This window comes from Passer montanus, unplaced genomic scaffold (genome assembly GCF_014805655.1).
Source record: "Passer montanus isolate IOZ18808 unplaced genomic scaffold, ASM1480565v1 scaffold49, whole genome shotgun sequence".
Lineage (NCBI taxonomy): Eukaryota > Metazoa > Chordata > Aves > Passeriformes > Passeridae > Passer > Passer montanus.
In genome coordinates, this window is record NW_024369818.1 from 3,986,850 (window position 1) to 4,012,250 (window position 25,401).

Here is a 25,401-nt window from a genome sequence, read left to right on the forward strand (position 1 = left end):
CAGGGCGGGGGGCGTGAGGGAGCGAGGGCAGCGCGCCCCAGCGCCCGCAACTCCGCGCAAAGTTTCGGGGGCGAGCCTGGGGCCGCGAGGGGCTGCCGCTGCACGGGCTGGGAGAGCGCCCCGTTCCCCGAGCTGTGACCGCATCCCGCGGGGCTGCCCGGGCTGTGAGGGGGTCTCGATCCCCGGACGGGGAGAGGGTCCCGCGGGCGCTCCCCGCGCTCAGAGGGGAGGAACGGAGGGGAGGCAGCGCTGGGGCCGTCCCCATCCGTTCCCCATCCGTTCCCCATCCGTTCCCCATCCGTTCCCCATCCGTTCCCCATCCGTTCCCCATCCGTTCCCCAGCTCCCCGCGCTCAGAGGGGAGGAACGGAGGGGAGGCAGCGCTGGGGCCGTCCCCATCCGTTCCCCATCCGTTCCCCATCCGTTCCCCATCCGTTCCCCATCCGTTCCCCTGGGAGCTGCAGCGGTCGCTGCTCCCTGGCAGGTTTGTAAGTGTTAGAACACCTGGAGCGGGAGGCGCGGGGACAGGGTGGCGGTGCGAGGCTCCCCTTGGTACCCGGGACAAACGCGGAGCACCGAGCGCGCCGGCACCGGCCCAGCGCAGGGCGCGGGTCCGCGGGCACTGAGCCAGGCCTAAAGCAAGCCGGGACCCTCCGGAGAGGGGCACAAGCAGGACACACAAGGGAGGTGTGAGAGATGTGCAAGTTTGCGGCCGCTCACTCCATTCAAAGCCCGTTCTCGGGAGGTCTGGCACGCAGTTGTTTGAAATTCCCAGTCTCATGGGGCATCAGCTGTGGTTTACACTCACCGGGCTCGGCCCGCTCGCCACACAAGCCCCAAAAGCACCATGAGGTGCCTCGGCCTGCGAACACCCCGGCACATCCTGCGCCTCCGCCACCCATCCAGGGCGGGGGACACAAGAACTGCCAAGGCTCCTGCGTCCCTTCTCCCTGGACAAGAGGAGCCGAAGGACGATCAGATATCCCAGATATCCAGCTACATTGGTTATTTGCTTGTCACCCTCTCCCAGTGTTACATCACACCTCTTTTCCCACCCGCTTCCCGTTTTTCCTGTGTTTCCACATCCTTTTTTCCTGTTTGTTGCCACTGGTTTTCATTCTTTATCTTCGCTTCTTTCCTAGTCCTTTAACTTTGTCAGTTCCCTCCTTTTTGTTGTTGTTTTTTTTTAGCTTTCTCCTAAGCCATTCAATAAACAAAGCAAGCAGAAAAGAATAAACTTTCCAAGCTGATGCCAAGCAAGCAATACAACAGAGCTTTTCAGCTATTTCCATGTGTGGGCCATCTTCTCTTTCCTTTTGTTAGGCTTGCTTATTTAGGCACCTTCTCTGCAAAATTTAATGTTTTTTGCATTATGAGTAATCCCATTTTAGATGAGAGAAGATGACTGTATGCTAACTAAATTGCTATATTTGTGAACATAACTGATCTTAAATTACACTCTGGAGGAACCTCCCCTTCTCCCCATTGATTTTATGTGTTCTAAGAAGCCTGGCCACTAGTTTTAGGTCTCTAACCTCACTGCCTAAAACCAAGGCAGACTTTTCACATTACTTAGTTTAAATTAATACCTTTCAGTAAGAATTCTCATATTTTCCGAACTAGTTCATGCATCTTTTTAGGCTCAAACCTTAGACTGGAAGCTCTGTGGGGCAGGGGCTACTTACTTTGGCAAAGTACAATCAAGCCCTGAACTCATCTGAGATATTTATATGCTGGAAGTTATAGAAATAGCAAATAACTGACTCCAGATAGAAACTTTTGGGTGTTAATTTTCTGAACATGATTGCTGTTAAAAGATTTAATAAATCAGATTCAAACACTGCGCTTTTAAAGACTTTTTTTTTCCCTTTAAGATTAATGCAACAATCAAAATCCACCGTGAGAATTCTTTTTCCTTTTTGACTTTAATGCCTTCCATAAGCTAAACATATTTCTAAATAAGACTGAATTTTCACAAGGCCAGAGGAAGCCTTGCACATCAACACCCAGCGAGCTGGAGTGGCATGAAGCAATATAAAATCATAAAGGCTGTAGTAAAAGCAGTACCCTTGAGAGGTGACTGTCCATGGAGAGAAGAACTGCTCTGAAACTTAGAAAATGCTCAAGGTTTGAGAATTAATGCCAGGCAGCTGTCCGGTTCAACTAAGCATGTACAAATCAACTATATCCATGAATATTATTATTTCTCTGTAATTTTGTTAAAGACAAGGCAAAGTTACTAAAGCCTAACAATCACCCAGTAATATCTTGTCAGTTATAAAGTATCCAGATGGTTTATTTGAATGGAGTCCAGCAGTACGTAATCTGAATGTGTACAAACTACTAAGCCTCCCTAGAGCTGAAATAAGTATTTCAAAATATTACTTTAAGGTTTCATTATTTTTCTTCCTTTCTGACTGGTGTGCAAAACTCTCTGTTTTCTTACACTGGCAGCCATAGAAATACTGGTCTATTGTGTATTAATCCTACACACAAATTGGCTGTGTTTGTATGGCAAGATGTCAAGTAAAGGTTCCATTTGTTTGTTTTTGTTTTTGTCATCCTTGCATATGCCCCACTGGAGTGAAATGGGAAGGAGTCTTCCCTGACACAGGAGGAGAGAGGAAAGCCCCAGTCAAGAGCATTCTGGAAATCTCTTTCTGCCAGCTGGCAGGAACACGGCTCCTGCTCCCCATGGGGTCCAGGGAGAAAATGATGGGAGACACACCTGACGAGGGGGGACACTGAGGAAAACTAATCACAGCTAAGTGAAGCAGTAGGGTATGAACTAAAAATAATAATTTGGTTTAGAGAATTTGGAAAGCTCAACAGTGCTATTTGTGCTTCATCTCAGTTTCCTGTAGTCAAACATGAGGGAGAACAATAAAAATAGGAACTCCATAGATATCACAATGGGATTTTTTTCCTATAATTTTTTTTTTCTATGGACTTCATAGAGGTATGTCCAGTGTGAGTAGATTACAGGAAAAAAAATTCTACTTTTTAGTAAAGAACTTGGATTGTCCCTAAAGTAAGTGGGAGGGAATAAATGTGAACATAGACTTTAAAGGGTCAGAGGTCACTGCGGGTCCAAAATGAAAGATATAAGATAACCAGAAGATGCATTTGCAATGCACTCTAATCATAACGAAATGAAACACCTCTTTTTTCTGAATTCCAAGCCAGCTGGAGCCCAAGTGACAAACCCTTCTCCTCGTCCTTAACAATGAAATTTCTCAGGGCCCAGTGGAAAGCTGTAACCTGCCCTAGTGAGCTCCGAGCTGATAGCCTGAGCATGCAAAGCCCTGATGCTGCTACTTCTGAGAAACAGCTTGAAAAGGAAGAAAAAACAGTACTAGCTGTCTGCTGGGTTAGTGTTTAATGCCTTGGATTCCTTGAGAAAGAGTACCCACAATTATATTAACAAATGTAGGCCACTGACGTGAGAGAAAGAAGAGACTGAAATTAGTGTGTCATTCTTTGTGCCCACATTTTTCTAGACTCGTACTTGACACTTGTATTCAATTTAGTTCTGACATTTCAGCTGTGGTTTTTATGGAATTGTGGATTAAAACTTCCCACCTCAACATCAAGGGTTTTACATAAAACTGATGAATCGAAATGTCTAAGTATCAATAGAAAAATGATCCCTTCTCTTAGGTGATTAAATGTATTGTATTAATGTGTGCATAACGCAGAATCAATAAATAATGAATTACCACTGATTGTAATTGAATGTTTTCATAATTTTATTGTCAGCCATGATAAATAATCAGTACATTTATACTGCATTAAATTAATTAGTGTGTCATTTCTATTACATACATCAGCAGTGAAGTAATGCAGTGACATCTGTTTCTAATGTTTTAAAGATGTGGTATTCCTTATTAAGTAAAAGGAAGAGTTATTAGAGGTATTTCCTGTGATTGGCAGTTATACTGGTACAGTCAAAGGGATCAAATGAAGGAACTTGCACTCTTGGCAAATGCTGCATTTCAACCCTTAATGGCAGCAAGTAACAGTGATTGCAGTGAATTTTGCTTCTTTAGGGTTTCACAAAATCCTGCCTGCCTTTCTAGAGAAAGTAAGAGCAGATCCTTTCTCCCTAATACAGCTGGGAAGATTCTAACATGCAAAACAATTAAAGCTCTACAGAAGAACCAGGCATCCACATCCATTTTTGTATCCATGTTTCTGCCTCAGTCCTCCATATATACAAAGGAATTCCCTGCTAAGTGCTCATTAAAAAGTCTCAAATTAAGCCTTTTTTTGGCTGTGATGTTCTTACACGGCAGTGTCTGGACTATGGGTCTGTAATCTTTCCTGGAAGTCACACTAATGTGACATAGCTTAGCTTTGTGCTGCTGTTCATTGTGTTACCTGCAACAGAAATAGGAAATTGAGGATGTTGCAAACACAAGAATCAAAAAGTGAAGGAGTAGAACAGGAGGAACAGAATAAATGGGATATACAGCAAATAAGCATGAAGCAAACTGTGCCAGAAGGAGGGCTGGTTGCTAAATGACTCCAGTGTTACAAATGGGGTGACCACTTGGGTGACAGGAGTAAAACCCACAACAACAGTTACAGATGACAAAAGAAGTCTGAGGTTCTTGTTTAATGCTGTCTTTCCAAGTCACACACAGTCATCCTTAACTTTTCTGCACCTTACACCATCTTTAAAAAGAATATTTGAAAACATAACGTTAGAGCTTACCTGACTGGAGTTCTTCATCCACAAAGCAGTTTCTCATTTTAATCTTAAAATTTTCATGCTGACAATGGGCATCATGATATTTAAGCAAAATGAAAACAGTTCAGAAGAATAAACAAACTTTATTCTTGCCAGTGCAAGTCTCACACATTGCTTCTGAGTGATCACTGACTACTTTGCACAGATTTGGGTGGCTGGTCTCTGGACCAACCGTGTGCACTCAGTTTGTCCCCATGGCTTGCCCTGGGCCCAGGGAGCTCTGGCTGGTTTGGGAGAGCCTGTGTGGGCAGGACTGCTGGCTGCTCACTGGCAGGGTTGCACTTTTCATACCCTGTGAGCTCAGGCCAGGTGAGACAGCACCTCAGGGCTCCCTCCATGCACTGAGCGTGACTTGGGGCCTCCTCTTGGGCCAGCCCTGACAGACACAGCCCCTGAGAGGAGTTCTGCAGTTCACAGAACCTGCTCAGCTCCCAGCTCTGTGTGAGGCATGAAGGATGTGACCATTCACTACAGAGCCTGAGATAACTAAAGCACAAACACACTCTCAAACAAGGTCCCATCCACTTTTCCTATTTATCAAAATGTCACTTGTGTTATCACTGGACAGATGTGACCTGCCACGCTTGGCACTATCACTTTCTGTCTAACAGATGTGTAAATACCTTTTCTGAAAGCCAGCAGCACATTTGTCATACAAAAAATGAGTGATACTTTTAAGCTTGTTCCAATGAAATCCATGAATACAAGATGCAGTCATTGCTAATGATCCCCCACGTTAATTTGGATTTTGATTGAGGAGAGAGTGCAGCAAAAGGACCAGGACCTCGGTGGAACAAAGCTATTTTACACAAGACACAATCATTCTTAAGATTCAATATTGTTTGCACCTTTTCTTCTGCAGGAAGAAAACTTAATACTATTTGATGTGCATTGAAGTTAAAACACACTTCATGGCAAAGCTCTGTGGACACAATTCATGTACTTCAATATATTCAGTAAGTCATCAGACCCAGATGCTTGTTACTGTTCCCAGAGGAACGAGATTAACCTCATCTCTCCACATTTGCAGGTCAGTTAAAGAAAAGTTTTCCTGCACTGTCTGTCTGAGCATCTCAGCCCTAATCTGAAGGCACCACCATCTAGTGGGATAAGAAGGTATTTAAATTTCTTTACATTCTTTTGGTATTTTTAAACATGGACATTGCATTCTACTTCAAGTAGCAAAAAAAAAGTTTCTGGAATTTTTTTTATTTATACATATAAGGCTCATGTGGCCCTTCCATTAATTCTCATTTCTGTTTTAACTGCAAAGCATTTTCCAATAAAAACCTTAGGAGTTGTTTCCTTGAAAATAGATTTTCATAAACAGAATTTTATCAATGAGAAAACAATTTATAGCTATCCAGACTGAGTGGAAGTGTAATTGATTTATTGACTAAATATTTCCAGTATTTTATTGAATCTACTTTGTGGAAATCCAATTGGCAGAATTATTAATATTGTGAAAGTAATCATCTTGAGCTCATCTTTAAAACCAATATGTATTTTAGGGAGTAAAGATCCGTCCTTGCAGTTTTCCACAGAGCCATTAACTGTGCAGCTTTTGGTTGTAAGCAGAGTCTGACCATTAAGTCCCATCTAAAATAAATTCCCAAGCTGAATGCAAAGCATTCCTTTTACCTCTAAGAGTGACCATTTATTGTACTTTGCCTGTGCTGATCTCCTGACTGCTACCTGCTCTTATTTGGTTTTCCTTTCATGCATTTACAGTTGGGCAGGGTAATGGCAGGGATTTTCTGTGGGGGAGGCAGAACCACCAGGGTGAGCAGTGTGAGCTCCTTTGGCTGGGTTTGCCACACAATGTGTGCATCTGCAGCTGTTATCCTAAGATGCCTCCTTGTGTTCAGGTCTCATTGATCTTGTTACAGCATTTCACACACACAGGGATAATTGATTTGCATCATCCAGGAGTCCAGATCTTTTATAAGCCTAAGAGTAAATATTAAAAAATTACCATATTTTAAAACTCTATAGATACTTTGATTTTTTTTTTTACTATCTAAACCAGTAATGAAATAATAAAGATTTAGATACTTCATTACACAGATAATATTTTAGTATTCATAATGTGGGCCTGCTTCTGTTTCCATGGAAGTGAGTGGTATTTTTACCTTGAATACTACTAGACATTTCAGTTCTTACTATCTTCAAATTATAGAAATCTTATTGACACAAATGGGGATCAATGGGTATTTTGCATTGAACATCAATTTTATGATGCTGTCTTTTCAAACACTACATTTCTTCTGAAATCCATAAAGTAATATCAATCTATGCTGCCAGTTCCTACTGAAATCAGTCTGGAGTTCTGAGTTAAAATCAATGGAACTGGTCCAAACTGGTTGAGGTAGTAAATGCCATTTTGACCCTTTGATCCCTGAACCATGTGCCTGGGAAGGTTTGAATTTCACTGAGAATGCAAATTAAAAAATAGGTAAATACTTTCACTGGGGATGCTGCTTGCAGCTGATGAAGTCCAGGATGTGCTACCTCACACTCCCTTAGAGAAATAAAAATTGTACCTAAAGAAGAGGTCTGGGATATACAGGGAATTAGGAGGACAATCTGTAGAGGACAGAAGACAGGTGTAGGGAAGTTCAGGCCAGATCTACACAACCTCCTGAGTTCACACAGAACCTTCCAAAGCCTCTCCTTCAGAATTCTCATCTATTTTTCAACTCCCCGTGGAGTGAACCTGGTCCTGAGGCTTTCCTGCCACTCTCCCAACTCTTGGGTCACTCTTTTCACAGCTCTGATGGAGGCTGAAGAAAATATCATGAACTTTTTTTTTTTTTTTTTTTTTGGTAAATAAAAGTTTTTAATGAAATTAGCTCCAGGATAGTCCATAGTTCTTTACAGAAGTGGAGGGAAAAGTCTCACTGGGGACTCTGCTATTTCAGCCCTGTCACAAAGCCCGAGCTGCTGAGGCTGAATCCACACAGAATTGAGTCTGTCTGAATCTCAGTCAAAGCAATTCAGAGTGAGATCAGAATCAAATATTTAAGAGCAGCTTTTGTTTTTACCTTGACCAATCTCTGTGTCTCAGTATGTTCTCTGAGCTTTTGGATAAAGCCATATTAAAGAAGTGTCTCTCTTCATCTTCAGAAGACATTATTGACTTTATCTACCTTTTTTTCCTCTTTCTTTCACATCAAGGTTGATGTGACAAACATCGATAACTCAGAAAAAATGTGTAATCTTACATAAACCTGGTTTTATATTCTGTAACTTCATTGACTTTCTGATGGAATTACCAGTGACTTGTGGAGGCATAAGGACGATCAGGCCCTGAATTGAAAGTACAGGTTGGAACACCTGTGATCATAATTATTTAATGTATAACCATCCTGTAGGTTGAGTTTTTAAAAATTCTCCTTGCCCATATTTATAATATTAAAACTTGCTAGTACCCTGGGAAACCATCACTGATACCTTTCATTAGTATTATGAATTTGAGAGTATTTTTCACTGAGGAGCACTGTATACTGAAAGGATTTCTTCTGAATTTGTTCTAAAGGGGTGTCTTACAATTTGATTCCATTATGATTTTAAACCTGACAAGATCTTCCCTATTTTTCCCACAAGGTCTATGAATATAGAATAAAGCAAGGTTTAATAGATACTTTGCAATGTAAATATTTTTCCCTAAAATGTAAATATACAATATAGTTTACATTTAAAAATTTGAACTGAGTGTTCTATTTGAACAGATACTTTGCAATGTAAATACTTTTCCCTAAAATGTAAATGTACGATATAGTTTAAATTTTTAAAATTGAACTGAGTTTTCTATTTTAGATAGTGGTCTGTTTCACATGAACAATAGAATCAAAGAAAACAAAACATTTTTAAAAAATCAGTTTGCATAGAGTGATAGGACTTCAGACACCAGTTTTCTTTGCTATTTTAATAATGAATGTTGTTTGAACACACTATGGTCACTTCAGTGCATGAAATTAGCCAGGAATCCTGGGTTTGTTGATATTTTCCATTAACTGAAACTCACTTGAATCCAGCATCTGTCAGTGCAATCCTTTTCCATACAAAATACATGTTAACAATTCCAATTCCTGGACGTAGTGAGGAAACTTTAGAGTCTGTCTTTTGGCCAGAGGTTTTCCACGGCTGTGCTGCAGCTCATCAGCTGTCAGGGTGAATTCTGACAATTCCTCTGCCTAAGAGCAGCCACTCAGGAAAATCCTTCCCACAGGCTCTCCTCAGTCCATCCCTTGGGCAGAGGCAGCTCACCGTGAGGTTTTACAGCTCCAAGGGTGGTTTTTAAGGTATCTGTCTGTGTAGTGGCATGAACGTGCTTCTGTTCATTCCAAGAAAATAGGAAAGACACTGTAAGTTAATTGAGCAAAGGCTTCCCATAGAATCCATCTTCCCAATTCCTATTTAGGGAGTTCCTGGCCATGCAGGAAGCCATTGAAAAGAGGCTGTCAGGAAACTGCCATCTGCAAGGCTGCAGGGAGCAATTGTTTCCACAAGTACAGTAACCCTGGTCAGAAACAGGATTTTAGCACTTGGCTCACTGGCCCTGATGGAAGAGTAAAGGAACAAAAGAAAATGAAGTAACACGAAAGGTTAAGTTCTGGAAGATCAAGCCCTGTTTTTCACAGATGCCAGGTATCAGGAATTGCAGCTATCACACCAGCTCTGATGATCCCTCTGTTGCAAAATGCTTTTCACAGTCATTTCAAGGTCATCAGGGAAATTGGAATTATGAAACTTTTATTTTGCTATGCACAGTATACAGCCTTTGTAGTCTTGATTGCTCATCTCTGGTTTGATGTGATAAAAAGTCAGGAAAAAGGAAACTGCTTTCACCAACAAATATTGTGGATCTGAACTGTTCACAACTGCCAATACTGATAAACTCTCACAATATAGATTTACTAGTTGAATACAGAGTTTATGTAGCAACATTATCAGGGAACACAGAATTAAATCCCAGCTGGATCAGTATCCATTGTGCTGAAATACAAAAAATTATTAGGAACTTTGAAAATCTTTAGGAGCTCAGTGTCTATACACAGTCCCAGTTCATTAATGGACCTTTTGAATGATACTCTCATCTGGCTGCACTACCACTTCAATTAGTTCAGCTACTAATTTGTGTTCAACTATCCCTGTTTAACATCCCTTGTCTGGCTCAAAAGGGCAGATTTAGGTAGCACCTCACTATTTAAAATCCCTTTCTTAGGAGCAGTTCAAAGTGCCATCCCACAGTATTTATATACCTGGTTTTCTGTACAATTTGATTATCTTTTTTATAAAAAGAAGGATGTATGTAGTACTTCTAGATCTGACTTCTTTTGAAACATTTTTCCACCTTTAAAGAAAATTACAATAGCTTCCATGAAAAGTTCAGACTGAAAAAAGCAAATGAAAAACCCCAAGCACTAAAGCACAAAACAGAAAAGAATTGCACTGACATGTGAAATGTGTTAAAAATTCTTCTTTGAATCAGTCATTTAGACATACAAAGATAATTATGATGATTATGATGACAATAATTATAATCAACTAAAATTTAAATTCATCCATTTTCTTCTATGCAAATACCAATTATATTTCTTTTCTTTAAAATGAATGTGACCATTTTAAGTAGTTATTCTTGCAAATCTTCCTAATAATCTGCCTCAACATTGACAACAGCACAGCATTCTTCTGAACTGGGGGGGAAATTCTGTCTCTTCTGGCTTAATGGAAGGGCCGAAATGAGGGGCTTTATATAGAATTAGTATTCCCAGTGTGAGGAGCTGCAGCCCATTCCTTATTTACTCCATCAAACACAGGAGGAAGTGCTGCTCCTGAGGTGCTAAGGAGGTACAAGGGGAGGGCAGTGGGGCTCCCCTCAATTCTGCTCTCTGGTTCTGAGCCATTTCAGGCCCAGAGCTGCAGTAAACACAACAGCTCGAAGTCTCCTTGATCCCTCAGAGATTCTGTGCTGCAGAATGCCTGAGAGAGGTGGTTGGAGTTGCAGGAATAACTGCTGTGCTCCTGGAGAAGTTACCTTATGGAAGAGCTGTCCTGGGAGCGCTGCATGGACCTGGGATCTGCTAAGCCAGCATCTTATCCCGAAAAAGATAGTGCTGAGACTAAACAAACAAACAAACAACTTTCTAGTGAACACTGTGCATTGTGGTTTCTTACATTCAAACCTAAAATTCTCATTCAGACTAAGATTTGACCTTTCATTATTTTATATATTATCACTCTAAGAACACACAGCCTGCAGAAAACCCTGTTATCAAGGCAATGGGGTTGAAATTCAGGTTGCAGATATTGCCCACTGAAAACAGATTAAAATGCAAACATCTTATGAAAACATTAAATACTTCCATATAGCTGGCCCACGTATTGCTTATAAGTAGGAGCCTTCTTTTCCTAGACATATAGTTTGATTAAAGTTTAATAAATGCAATGTGGATATCTTCTGCAGAAGAAAAAAGGCAGCATTTAAATGGAGTGTACTATGTTTGGATTAATGAAAAATGGATGTTAAATCCTGAGTGTCCATCCTGAATTCTCAAAAGCATCACACATACATACAGTCTGGCACCAGTTCACAGCTTCTGAAAGAAAAACAGGAGCTTTTCTCATTTCTGTGAGCAAGCTGAGTATAATCTCATTTCAAATGCCTTAAAGATTTCAGTGCACCACTACTGCTACTCTCTGGCTTTAAAATCCTAAAGAGAGTATTTTAAACACAAAACTTGCTTGAACTGTAATGTTGGGAAGGAAATGCTCAATAAGGAGGCCTTTGCTGTATGAGCTTAGTAAATTCACTTATCAAAGAAGTGATTACACATACTCCTGTTTATAAGCTGGTAACGTTTTTAGCTACAGCCCTTCACAACTTCAATTTGTCCCCAAATCACCCTGCTGCAGCTGAGATATTTTCATACATGCCCTTTCAGAGCAAACAGAGGAAGAGGGTCTGGCAGCCCCTCCCTGGCTGTGTGTACCCTCAGATAATGTTAAATTTCCACCACTGCAGCAGCAAAGCCCAAACTTTAATCTCTGCTCTTACAAAGAGCTCCAAGTGGAGGCCTGACAGACCCAGCCTTGGAACGGAGGCAAATCAGCCTCCAACAGAGATTTTATCAAAGAAGGAGCAGTGTCTGCTTTAGCATTTTTAGTCGCCTGCTTCTGTAATTTCAAATGCAGTTGGATTAATTTTTAGCAGTTACCACCAATAGCCTGATTTACCTGAAAGTCAGTCCCTGGCTGTTACTCACTCCTAACTTTCAGCTGTCTCTTGGCTACAGTTTGGTGTTGGAGTCCTTGGTGACACGTGTGTCTTCACAAGAATCCCAGCTGGCAAGAATTCATTTCAGCTGAGGCCTTTATAGTGTTTTGTTTATGGTTTCTCTGGTGAAGTCTGGGCAAAAATACTGCATATGAGACACATCAATTCCTTTACTTTATGGACTACCTTAAACCCTTTTAATTATATGATAATATTTATGGGGAGTTTCCTAAGGGACCTTTATCAGTTTCAGAACTTAAAGTCTTGCTTTATCCTCTTTTCTCATTTCAGCCAGGTCCCAGTTATGATTTTCAGGACTAGAGAATGCTGCTGTTCAAAAATTACTCAATGATCTTGCACTTGTCATTCTCCTCAAATAGGAAATGCAAAACTTCCAACCTGTGGCTGGCTTATGTTCTTTCATTTTCTGCATCATCCATCTCCCAGACTAATTCCTGTTTATTTTCAGTATTTGTATGGGCAAATTTTAAAATACATATATATAAATTAAATTAAATTAAATAATTACTCCTATCTCCTCTTTAAGGCAATATACAGTTCACCTTCAGGTGTAATTATGTTTTGTTAATCAAACAGAAAAGACCAAGAGGATGAGGCTGAACTTTGCATGGTAAAACTTGTGCTGACTGTAATGAAGTAGGAATATGCACTGATGGCTGAAGGATCTGTATTCATAAACTGGCAACAAGTCAAAAGAGATGAATAAAAGAAATGCAATATATAAAAGAACAGGAATATTTCCAGAGAAAAGAGATTAATTTCTTACCTAAGTTACAGTCTCCAGATGTGCTGGAAAAGGTACAGTTTTCCTAAACTCAGAGAACACGAGTCCGAAAACCTCACTATGCCATAAAATTGCTTCAAGTAATATTGCAAATAGGCAGTGAGGCAGTAACTGAGTGTCATTAGACACACTTGTCCATCTTTACTTAATCCTCCTTAAATCTCAATAAATCATAATCCTAATGAATCTTCATTTACTCACACAACTATACTGCAGTCATATTTCCAAGCAGTTTCTTTCTTCTGACTGACTCTAAAGTGTCCTGATTGACCAAGATGCTGGAATGGCCAAATAGTGGAACTGCCAGGACAGAAAGGATTCAACTCTGCTTTGTGGCATCCTGGACTTTGAGCCAGCCTCAATCTTGGGGCTGCTGCAAAGACTTTTCCTTCTTCCTGGATACCTGTAGTTTTGGGAAACCCATAAAACTTACAGGTAATCCTTAATGTGGCTGTAGTGGAACTTTCTTTCCATACTCTGCCAGTTACAGTGGGAGAGCAGCGTTGTCAAAACTGTGACCCTGGGTTTTTTCTCCTTGGTGTTCATTTTGTACAAGATAATTTTGACTGCCATGAGGGACCTACAGATTTTTGCGGATTGTCATTAATTAAGGCTTGAAAAAGCAAACTCTTTGCCTTGCATGGTTACAGAAGTCAAGTGACATATAATTCTCTTTCCAGTCTCTGTAAGCAATCCCATAATTTACACACATCCTCGTAATCAAAAGGGCAACTTCAAAATGAGTTTCAGTGCTCCTTAGGTCGAGAATGTGGGTTTAATTATTTGGAGTTTTTAAAATATATTCAGGTCACTGATCTACCAAGGCTTGTATCACAATATTCATACCATCCATGGGAGCTGAGTGTCTGCATCCCACTGAGCATTTGCAGTACAGGGTCCAATGTCACTAATATCACACAAGTTATATGGGCATGGCTGAGGCTGACCACTGCAAGCTGCGACAGGACAACAACTCAGATAATGGTAAAAAAGAGGAAGTTGGAATCAAGGTTGTCTGAGAGTTTGGAATAAATTTGGAAAGCAATAATTTTTTCCCAAACACGCCTGACTGTGGCGAGGCTGCTGCTGTGGTTAATGAACAATCAGGGCGGTGCACGCCTGAGTGGGTGCCACTTGTGGAACTGCAGAACTGCAGAGGAAAACCACACACAAGTGCAGCACCAACCACACAAACACTGCCTTGCTGCCTGAACTAATGAGCCATTTCGCTGGGATAAATCAGATTATTCACTGGATGTTTCAAGCAGCTAATGGGCCCGATCCTGCTGCTGATCCTTATTCAAACTGGTACTCAAGGAGAATTAAATTCTGTATCCATTGAGGGAACAATAGAATGAATAATGAGATTTCACACGTGAAATCACTGCAGGATAAAGAGACAACATAACTCAAGAAACTTAAAATTCATCATAGCATTTGCTGTTTGTTTTTGGAGGAAGAAGCATTTGATCAAATGGTGGGAGACCAGACCTTGAGATAACTAGAAACTCCTGAATTCTAATGCTGATTCTTCCTAGTTTTCTTTCAGACTTCCCTACCTGGGAAAATAAAAAACACTTCCAGACCTTATGAAATTTTTCTCAGATTACTGGACTTCTGAAAGGTATTTTGATAGAGTTAGGTATTAACTACACAAACTTTAAAGTAAGAAGGGTAGTTCTATGGACATGTGAAAATCCCAAATAGAAGCCATGAAGTAAAACGTGTTTTTATGAGAGATGTTTTGGTTGAGATCAAAGTTGGAAAAGTTGCTCAGAGAAAAAGTATTTAGAACTGCTAAAAGTGGGATCTTAAAATTAACTTTGTGTGCCTTTCTGAACTGCTATTGCTGAAAAATCTGTATAAATCCTCTGCAATATGTAGGATTATATATGTAGGAATTATTTCATAAAACAGAAGGAAAATGTATTTAATCTAAATGTTTAAAAAAATTACATTCAGTTTTCCAGTATGCATTTTGGAATGCATTTTGGCAATCCTAATTCATGAGACCTAGTTTAACAAAATATAGGGAAATTCAGTAATCAGGGCACAGGATGTGCAGTTTAATTACGTTGGTGTGCATTTCTATTTGTTTCTAATGTAGAGGATCTATTGGTAAAATGAATGCCCATTTTGTGGTCTGTTATGCAGAAAATGTTTAATCCAGTGTTTGATTTACTCTGTTAAATCTTCTTTATTGAATGTGCTTATTCATCCATGCAGAATTGGGTATGCTGCTTTCTGTTAATATGACATTGCAATTAAATAGCTAAAGAGAAAAACCTGGCAAGACATTTTCTCAAGGTCCATGAAATTCTCATAAAAATTATTCATACTTACATATTTCACTTCTACATTTGCTGAAACCAAAACTGCAAACTACAGAGAAATATTTTGGTGTTGTGTGGGACTGACAAACCTTGCAGTTAAAGATCCTGAATAATCATTTTTGCCAAATAAAAAGTACTAAGGAGGATTTCTGGTCCAGTGGATAATGACTGTCATCACGAAATAGGATTGCACTGATTGCATCTTATGAATGAAGCTAACAGGAGCTCACAGCACCAAACAACAGCATTTTGTGGTGGGATAAATACTTAAGCACTTGAGAAACAGTGAGACATTGACAGTGAAATAGCTCTGCTCCAGTGCAGTCCTAGAATTGGATTGAACAGTAACAAAAGGGTTTCGTGATGCTGCTGGACTTTCCTGAGTGTGCCTTCCCTCAGCAGGAAAAGGGTGTGCAGGGGAGTTTGTCTTATCTCATCTAACCAATGTAGGGATGCTTTGTTCCTCAGCACAAGGCATTGGGGTCAGGGATGATCCAGCATTGTGAGAACTCTGCAGCTTTATTTCTTTTGCGTGTCAAAAAGTAGAAATGACAGCTCCATCCATGGAATTGCATGGGAGCTGGAAGTTTTAATCAAAATCAAACAACAAAACAATGGAAGTTTTAATCAAAATCTCTCTGGGACAGAAACATAAATACAAGAAACATAAGACTTGATCTTACTCCTTTTCTATCTGAATTCATAACTCCTAATTTTCTCTGTTACATATTTATCAGCGCAGTAAGCAAGTGCTGCTGTTTAAATCTGTTTTTTGTTCTTGCATGATTGGAATTTCCCTGCTAGACTGTTTTCTGTGCTGCACTCTGCTCCAGCACGTCTGGCAGTACCACAGGGGTAACGTGGCCTCTGGTTTCCATTAGTCACTTTTTACTATTTTCACTATTCTTTTGCTATGTGAACAAGGAGCTTGTAAGAAGGTGTTAACAGGCTGCTAGCTGGTTTATTGTTATTATTGATTTAAGGTGCTAAGACTTTAATATAATCATACACAATGAATAATATTAAGAGATTAGTTTAAAGCCATATAAGCCATTAAATGTATCATAAAAACTTTCCAGAAATTTCCAGCATATTCTGGCACAGGTGTTCTGTGCTGGGTTATTTTGCCTACATTGCTGTATCTGGCTTTTTCAAATCTGTGGTTTTAGTCCTGCTGTTCTTACACTCAGAATGGTGTTATGGAAGGGGCAACTCTGAAACAGGAGATTCTGGATTTTATCCCTGATTCCACCTTCTATTCCTTGTAAGGTGAAAGAAGAAGCTGAACAAGACTAAAGTGTGGCTTTTGGTTTTAGAGGGAAAGAGTTAATGGATGAGTTGAGAAAACAAGAAAGGGTTTTGCATGCAGACAATAGTACAGTCAAACATCTATCTGTTAATTAACAAGAAAGGACATGAAATTAATGACTGATAAACTTTCTAAGTAAATAACTTTCTTTCTACATCTATGCTCAAATGTGCTGGCTAAAGGAAAAAAATATTGCAATTGGGAGTAAGGGAACTTTTTTTAAATAATGATGAAAATATTTCCTTAGATATATTAATAAGGAGCAGTGAGCAACAGGATTGAAGAAACAGCATAAATTATTTTGGGAACAGTAAATATGTAGAGGAAATAATAAAAGTGGAATTTGTTGTTGCTGGTCATCCAAGAAACTTCAGTGGTGTTCATAAGATGGTTTGGGTTGGAAGGGTCCCTAAAGCCCATCCAGTGCCAGCCCTGCCACGGCAGGGACACCTTCCACTGCCCCAGGTGCTCCAAGCCCCATCCAACCTGGCCTTGGGCACTGCCAGGGATCCAGGAACAGCTACAACTGCCCTGTGCCAGGGCCTCCCCGCCCTCAGGGAACAATTTAATAATTTCTCCCTCAAATCGACCCGTAAGCCACACAAAAACATGCGTGCGTGCATTGAAGCGATTCGCGTTTGGCTCAGTAGGTGGAATGCCGCCCTGTGACCGCAGTTAAGAAGCTTATTGATGGATGTAGGTGCCGGTGTATGTATACATGTTCCCTACTGCATCCCGCAGCATTGCTGCATGGCAGGTGAGGGCGGGTCCTGTGGATGAGCAGGACAGCAGAGCGGTGAGGGACAGGAGGGCTACGACGGGAGGAACCCGCGGCACGCCCGGGCACTCCCTTCCTCAGGCGGGGCTGCCCTTCTCTCCCGGAGTGCTCCCCTCCCTCAGGCGGGGCCATCGCTCCCTCAGGAGGGGTCATCGCTCCCTCCCGCAGCGCTTTTCCCACTCAGGCAGCGCTCCGCTCCCTCAGGCGGGGTCATCGCTCCCTCCCCGAGCGCTCCGCTCCCCTAGACGGGACTATCGTTCCCTCCCCGAGCGCTCCGCTCCCTCAGGCGGGACCATCGCTCCCTCCCCGAGCGCTCCGCTCCCTCCCGCGGCCGCCGGAACCCCCGCAGCCGCTCCCGCCCTTTCCGCCGGCGCCGCGCGCTGACGGCGCCTCCCAAGATGGCGGACAACCTGCCCACAGAGTTCGATGTGGTGGTGGTGGGCACCGGTACGGGGCGGGACGGGCGCGGGGGCAGCGCCGGCCCTGGCAGGGGCCAAAGCTTCAAGGGGCGGCGGGGGAGACGCGGGTCCCCGGCTGAGGGGCGGCAGCGGCGTCTGGGGAGGGCGGGCAGGGTGAGCGAGTCGCTGCTGAGGTGCCCGCGGGGACGTCTCCGTGGCACCGGCGGGGACATTGTCCCCAGCGTGCCGGGCATCGCAGCCCGCTGCAGGGCTGCTGCTCACACTTCCGTGGCCAGGCTGGCTTAGAAATGGAGTTGTCACGGAGGGCCGTGTGGGCTGGCCCTGGGAGGGATTTGCCGGGACCGCCGGCCCTGTGACCGGGCACAATCTCCTGCCCCTGAGATCGGGGCTCCTTTGGAGCCTCGGAAGCCTTGTCTGGCTGACTCTGCCTCCCCTCACAGCCCCATTCCCGAATGCCATCCTGCTGGTCAGGTTTGCTTTTGTGCAAGGAAAATAGCTCTGAAGAGCTCAACTTTTATCTCGTTGCAGTATATGTGTTATAGGCTGATACTGTATTTTTATCATATCCTGCAATACAAGTAGTTTTAAGTCTTCAAAGTAGTTTTTCTAATCTCTATGCCTACTTTATAAATAACACAAAACTCTTTGAGTCTTTCTCATTAAAGCACATTTCTCTGTCTGTGAATGATTGCTTATAACAGACACTGAATTCTCATTTTCTGCACTTTCTGTACCCTGTACAACTTCATCCTGTTCAGGTGAATAATGATGGAGACCAGGAGCGTCTCACTGGAACTCGCCACAATGTAACTACAAGAGAAATTTTTAAATACCCCTCTAGAACTAAGATTCTTGGTGCTTGTGTAGCAAAATAATCTTGAATTATTGGAATACATTTCTGTTTGTAGAACCCAGTGGGAGCGACCTGGTTCAGATTGGTCTTGATAAGCCTTAAATTCAGCATGGAGCTCTAGACTTAAAGTGCATCACTGTTTAGAGGTCCCAAATTCACAGTCAGATTTTGTTTGCCTTTGTAAAGGGCTCAGGGTGTTGTTTGGAGCACAAATGGGAAGGCACTTCTAAATGTTACTGTTTTCCATGTGAAATTAGTAGCTGGTTTTGGAGTTTGCTGATCTGTGAAATTATGTCCATGGGAGCTAAGATTCCTAGCACTTTGAGATAGAATGAAAGAGTTTCTTAAAGAAATTGCTGATTACAGTGTTCAGCAGAAAAAAACAATTCCCATACAGTGTGTGTATAATTGTTTAAAATATTTCTGATTTATATCTGGAGTTTTTGAGTAATTATAAAACCATACTGCCCCCATTGTTTTGACCAAAAACTGTGCTAAAAATGCAAAATTTAAGTTCTTGAGCAAATTGAGAGATCCCTTCTGTGTCTTAATCCTGTTCTGTGTAGTGGCATGCAGTAATGAATCTGACATTTTTTTATATGTGCTCAGATTTGAGAACATTTTGAGTGTGTGAGAAGCTGGGTTAATAATGAGAAGCTGAAGATTTCTGATTTATATCTGAAGTTTTTGATAATTATAAAACCGTACTGCCCCCATTGTTTTGACCAAAAACTGTGCTAAAAATGCAAAATTTAAGTTCTTGAGCAAATTGAGAGATCCCTTCTGTGTCTTAATCCTGTTCTGTGTAGTGGCATGCAGTAATGAATCTGACATTTTTTATATGTGCTCAGATTTGAGAACATTGTGAGTGTGTGAGAAGCTGGGTTAATAATGAGAAGCTGAATTATCAAACTGTAAGGGTGAAATATTAAACATGGTGTAACTTCTGTGATTTTTGGGGATGATCCATTCTTTACTGCCATGAGGTGAATATGCAGAAACTCAGAGCTTTATGAAAATGATATTAATATTAAGTTATTTACTGTCCTAGCCACGAAGGGAACAAGGACTGTCTGTGCTGGAGAGCAGGTCAAGTGCAGCCATCAAACCCAATCTTCCCTGCTTGGAGTGAGGTGTGATAGTGGGGCTTTGATGTTGCAGGAGGGAGCTTCTCTGAGCCAAATTCTCTGAAATATTGCTGTATTTGGGGTGTTGATTTATATTCAAGGATGCCTTTTTGCCCACCTGTAGAGAGTACTGCTCGTACTAAGTCCAAGGTTCTCAGAGTTCTGCACTTCAGGAGTTGTTTTGTCTTTGCATTCCTTTTTACTCAGAACATACATAAGTGGTGATTAGCACTGAGGGTTTTTAATCTGCATTAAATTTCTCAGTATGGAAGATTGTTCAGAGTAGAACTTTCATCTTCTCTTTGGGAAGTGACTCCTGAGGGAATATTTTTAGCCTAGCCTTCAACTCTCTGGTTTCTATTGCTGTCACCAGTGCTGAGTGTACCTATGAATATGCAATTGTCATACCATAATAATTAGAATGTTGTGTTTAATGGTATTTTTAATGCATAGTAGTAATTGTATTAATTTCTACGTGTGTGGCCTTTCCCTGCTTTTATAACTTGTGCATCTATTCAATTTAGTAATTAGATTGAGTGGTAACATAAGATTTGAATTTGTTTTTATTTCAGGCTCATTTAACTGTTTCCCTGTAGTGAGCTTAGTGCAAATGGAACCTCAGCTAAATTTTAGTCATCAGTGCTTCAGTTAATGTCTAGGTTCAATTAATTCATCAGTATTGCTATGGGAAATGGAAGTTTTCTTTTAGAAGAAATTCCTTTTCCTTAACTCAGATATTTTCTTGCATGAGCAAGTTTAGAGCAAGGTGGATGTGGGTACAAAACTCCTCCTCCTGGTGGGTACAGTGGCTAATTTCACTACTAGAATGGAATTGATATCCATAGTTCTAAGGAAAAATGGATTTTTTATTGGTCTAGAAGCAGAACTGGGGGTCAGTGGCAGACCGTTTGTTTTCAGGCAGTTGTCAAATAGGAAAATTCATCAGCAGAACATTCAGCAGTGCTGAGTTTAGGGCAGAAACCCCTGCAAGTGCCAAGATTTGCAACTTTGTGGCTGTGCAGAGTGGTGGATACAGGTGCAGGGTCATGTTTACCTTGGAATTCCTTCAGTGAATTGGATTGGATTCAGTCTGGACTTGTTGTCTCTGACACTCCCCAAGACTTGTGTTAACTGCTGGGAAAGTTGTAAAGGATATGGCTCTTTGAAAGGTGTTGTATTCACAAGTTTGTCTGCCAGTAATTCTATTTTTTTTTCTAAAAAAGAGTTATTCTTTATAAAAGCAGTCACAGTAAATATTCTAGTTCTATGCAATTTTCTTTCCATTCTGGTTTTCAGTGGTTATAAATAACACATGAAATGACTTTCAAGGTAGAAAGCAGGAATCCATTTTGAAATATTCTATAAAATAAGGAGTGATTTATGGTTTCATATGATTTTGGCTGAAAGCACTCGGGCTTTGCCAGGTCATCAAAGTCCTGTCAGGAGAATCTATTATTTATTGTTCGATATGCTGGGAGTGGTGTAAGTACTTTATGTTTATCTTATGTAAGTGTAGTGTGTTAGGAAAAATCACTTCCAGATACTAACACAATTTTTAAAATATACCTTATAAGTAAACTAACCCAAATATTACAGATAAGATTTTTAAAGTAAACACTGAAGACTGGTATAAAAAAAAATCCTAATGGTTTTATTGTTGCAGGATATTTTTAGAATGTGACGAAAATATTTTGTAATACATCATTTGGGCTGATATTGTGGTTGTATTATCTTATGTAACTGCACAGTCTTCAGTTTATATCAGCAGCTGTTTAGAGTTGATGAAAGCTCCATGCAAAACCAGCTGAAGATGGATATTTTTTGACGTCAGTGGTCACTGTGGACTAACACAGTGGCATGAGTTGTAATGTTGATGTCTGGAAGGAGGAAATAGACCACGTTTTATAATCATTTGTAGCTAAGTCATTGCCTGTCCATTTAAATGTCAAACAAAATCAACACTGACTCAGTCCTGTCCCGTGTCCTCTCTGTGTGTGTCCCCCTTTCATTTTATTCAGTACTCTCCACATGTACATGTACCTTTATCTTCTTTACTGATTTTTTTAATCTGACTAGAATGGAGGGGTTGTTCTGGCCTGGCTTCCAGTCTGGATTTTGGGGTGTAGCAGAGGTGCTGCCTGGGAGGTTTAGGCTCCCTCTGGTACCTTAGGCAGGTTTCTTTCCCAGATACTGTGCAATGTCCCTGGCTGCTCTTGTGGGAGAACACATTGTTCTCTGAACCCTTTGTTGTCCTTCTCAGCCTGTTTGTGTTCTGCAGCTTTCCAGATCATATTGCTGATCTTACAGAATCAGAGCCTGTAGGACTCCTGTGACTGCACTGTGAAAAATACAGAGTAGGTCATCTGCATATCAAGGTGAAAAACTTTAAAAAAAGCCTTAGTAAGGTACTCTGGGATTTCAGTGTGAATGAGGAGCAGTGGAAGTCCAGGTCTGTGTATCCCAGAGGAAATGTGGCTCCACTGCCTGCAGGGTGGCAGTGGGTGCAGTCCCTGCAGGAGCTGCTCCCTGGGGCTGTGCAGAGCCCCTGTGCTGCCCCGGGAGCTGCCTGGAGCTGCTGCTGCAGGGCAGAAACCTCCTCAGAGCCTTTCATGGAATGTTTACAGATGGGTAAGGAGCAAGGAGAGCAAGCTGTTTTCCCATGGGGAAGCACAAAAGGGAGTGAAAGTATTAGAAGAGTCAAGTGAAAATAAAACTCATTATGTGTCTTGCTATACAGATCTTTTAATTCAAGTGCTTTGCTTTGTCTGCTGCTCTTGCTTTAAACCAAAGATTTTACTCAGAGCTGTAGTTTGTGCTGGAGAACATTGCTTGGTGTCAGTATAATTTTTAGTAAGAAGTTAATTTTTTATTTCAAGCCTAGGTGCTTGTATTCCTTCCCTAAATGTTCATTTACACCAGCTGTGAGATTGAATGGTTTTCATTGCCAAGTTCCTCTGATGAGACAAAGATAACTGTATGCAATTCCAGTGCAGAAGAAACTTCTTACTTGTGACTTCTTTCTTGACCAGTAACATGTTCTTACTTTTCTTAGTGGGTTGGCATTTCTATGCCATACTCTGTAATGCAGAAGTGTTTTCTGCTACTGTTCTGCAATACAAGAAAATATTAAGATGAATAAGTTTTAATCATCTTTATCTTAAAATATTATATACAAGAAGTATTTTAATTTCCAATTAAATTATTAAATGTTTTTAACATTTCACATATACTAAAAACACACAATGAATATTTTGTAGTGAGCTCCTCAAGAATCAGCTGCTGTTCTCTATTTAGAAGTTCAGATGCAAACAAAATGTACTGCAGCTGGTCAGCTGTCTGACTCCAGGAGATTGTTTTGAAATTGTCTATGTTCCAACATTTTTATATATTTCCCTTCAACATTTTATATTATGAAAAAGCCACTTGTGATTTATTTAGTAGATGGAGTGAAGCAAATTAAACATTTAAGCCTTTTCAAGATGGATCTTGTGTAATTCAGTAAAAACTTATCATCTGGATGACTGCAAAGCAGTTTGCAGTGAACAGCTCAGGAACCAGGCTGCTCCCAGAGATGTGAAGCTGTTTAGTTTGGAAATTGCTCGGGGCAGTGACTTCGTCCTTTCAGGGCACTGCAAGAGGCAGTGCAGCACTAGAGCAGCAAGTACAGCTGCTGAGCAGGAGCCTAAAATTAATTTTTGATCACAGAGAGGTGAATTATAAGTTTTCATTATTTTGTAAGACTTCAGAAATTAATTGGCTTTGAAAACTGAATTTTAAAAAGTTTTCCACCTTAGCGCTTATCTCAAACTTTAATTTTGTTGTATTGGAACTAAAAATAGAGTTGGTTTTTGGAGAACTAAATAATGTGTAGCCAATTCCTCTGTTTCTTCTTGACTTCTGAAACACTATTCTTGAAACTGAGAGTATGGCTGATTTTGTTTCATAGAGAATCTCCAAAAATTCATGTAATGGGGAATATCTTGGTCAGAGGTTGGTGGAAACAACCAGCTGCAGACTTCAAGGTCAGCTTGCAGCAGGCACCTCTTTGAGATTTATGGAGATGACTCTGCCTGTTGTGTATCCAGGAAGGCCGGGATGGAGGCAGTGCCCAGGCAGTGGCAGTGGGGGGCCTGTGCAGAGAAACCTTCCTGCTCAGCACAGGACTGAGCTGAGCCCGGCGCTTGTGCTGCCCGCCGGGCACCCTCCTCCTCCTCCTCCTCCTCCTGCCCGCCGGGTCCCCTCCCTCTGTCTGCAGCTGCTTCCAAGGCAGCCCTGGAGTCTCTCCCAGCACTTCCCAGGGCATTGTACAGAAACATTGGTACAAGCCTCAGTTTCCTCTGAGTACTGAAGTGGCCATGCCACCATGTTCATTAGTTTAATTACAGCTAATTATTGTTACAATTGAGTCTACTTGCCACTTTGTTTCTTTCCTAAGGGAAGCCAAATGCAGGAGGATGAATGTGCCTTGTAGTGAGGATCCAAACATATTTAAAAATCGGAATGTAATCCATTTTAGGACTATTGAGAAATCAAAGTTCAGATCAGGAGGCTGTTTCCACAAACACAAATTTCTCTGTTACTGGATTATCTGAAGGGGACCTATTTTGCACAAGTCTCTGAGCATCCTGTCAGAGGCAGTTCAGCTTTCCATGCTGTGATTTCATAAATTGCCATTTCTCTAAGCAGGCATTTCCAAGTTTGTTTTTTTCCTACAGAAGGATGATGTATAACTACATTGTAATTGTCCAGAACTTCTTTCTTGGAAAAGGCTTTTGTTCAGTAAGCACTGTGCAATACAGGTCACGCGTAGGAGCAACTTACATTTGACAAAGCTTCCTCTTTTCCCTGTGCCCTTGTTTCTGTTGGAGAGGAGAATTCAGAAATTGTTGCCATGTGACAGTCTTATTTATTTTTTGGATTTCCTGAGGTGGTGTCACCCAAGAGCAAAGGGTGTCCTGTTCCAGCAGGTTGTTCCAGCCTCTCCAAAGCTGGGATGTGCCGGCCTCGCCTTCCGGCCGCGCTCCCGCTCTTACCCCTGGGAATGTGGGGGGCCACGGTGCCTTAGAAGCACAGGGTTGGTGAAGAAAATTGATGCCAGCTTTCAAGAGCGAGGAAGCTAATTCAGGGAACAATTTCATCCAAGGTTAATGGAAGAACAGACCTCCAACACAGTATCAATTGGATCAAGCTTAAAGCAATCAGTTATGCCCTGGTAGCTATAACTCGGCCCAGGTCAGCCAGGCAGCACTGGTGATGTTTTACAACACTTTCTCAGTGGCTTTTATCAATAAGGATGGAGAAACAACTTTCTCAATTCCATTTCTAGAGTAATACTCTCTGTGCCCCAATGAGGGAAAGAAAAGCTTTTTTGGGAACTCCAAACACAGAGTAGTTGTAGATTCTATTCCAGATAGTTTATAGAGGGAGCGAAATGAACCATATATATAAACATGGGGGACAGCTGAGTGTGGAGCTCTCACTTAATGACTGCAGCCAGGGTCTCATGGCAGTCCTGAAGTGTGTGCTGCACTTAGGAATTTTCTCCTTGTCTCCTTGGTCACAGTGGTCTGTGTTATGAGCTCTTGTTTCAAAAATCCAACTCTGAAGACTTCTGGTCTTTCTAGTCTGTGAAACAATCATCCCAGGAACTGCTGCAACTGCTCATCCCTCCTTCTGCCCCTGGAGGTTAATTCTGTGTTAAACCTTCACTTGCTGTGGAAGGTCAGCAATGCAAAGCTATTTTCAC

The 25,401-nt window shown here is 41.4% G+C and overlaps 1 protein-coding gene across 1 annotated transcript in view; it reads left to right on the forward strand.

Moving 5' to 3' along the window:
- The first annotated feature begins 17,610 nt into the window (after positions 1–17,610).
- CHM (CHM Rab escort protein) overlaps positions 17,611–25,401 on the forward strand; it is a 51,828-nt gene continuing 44,037 nt past the window's right edge. Inside the window, exon 1 of the mRNA XM_039722599.1 lies at positions 17,611–17,703. Within this exon, the coding sequence (XP_039578533.1) occupies positions 17,655–17,703 (49 nt within the window). The 5' untranslated portion in view covers positions 17,611–17,654. The remainder of the gene's footprint in view (positions 17,704–25,401) is intronic.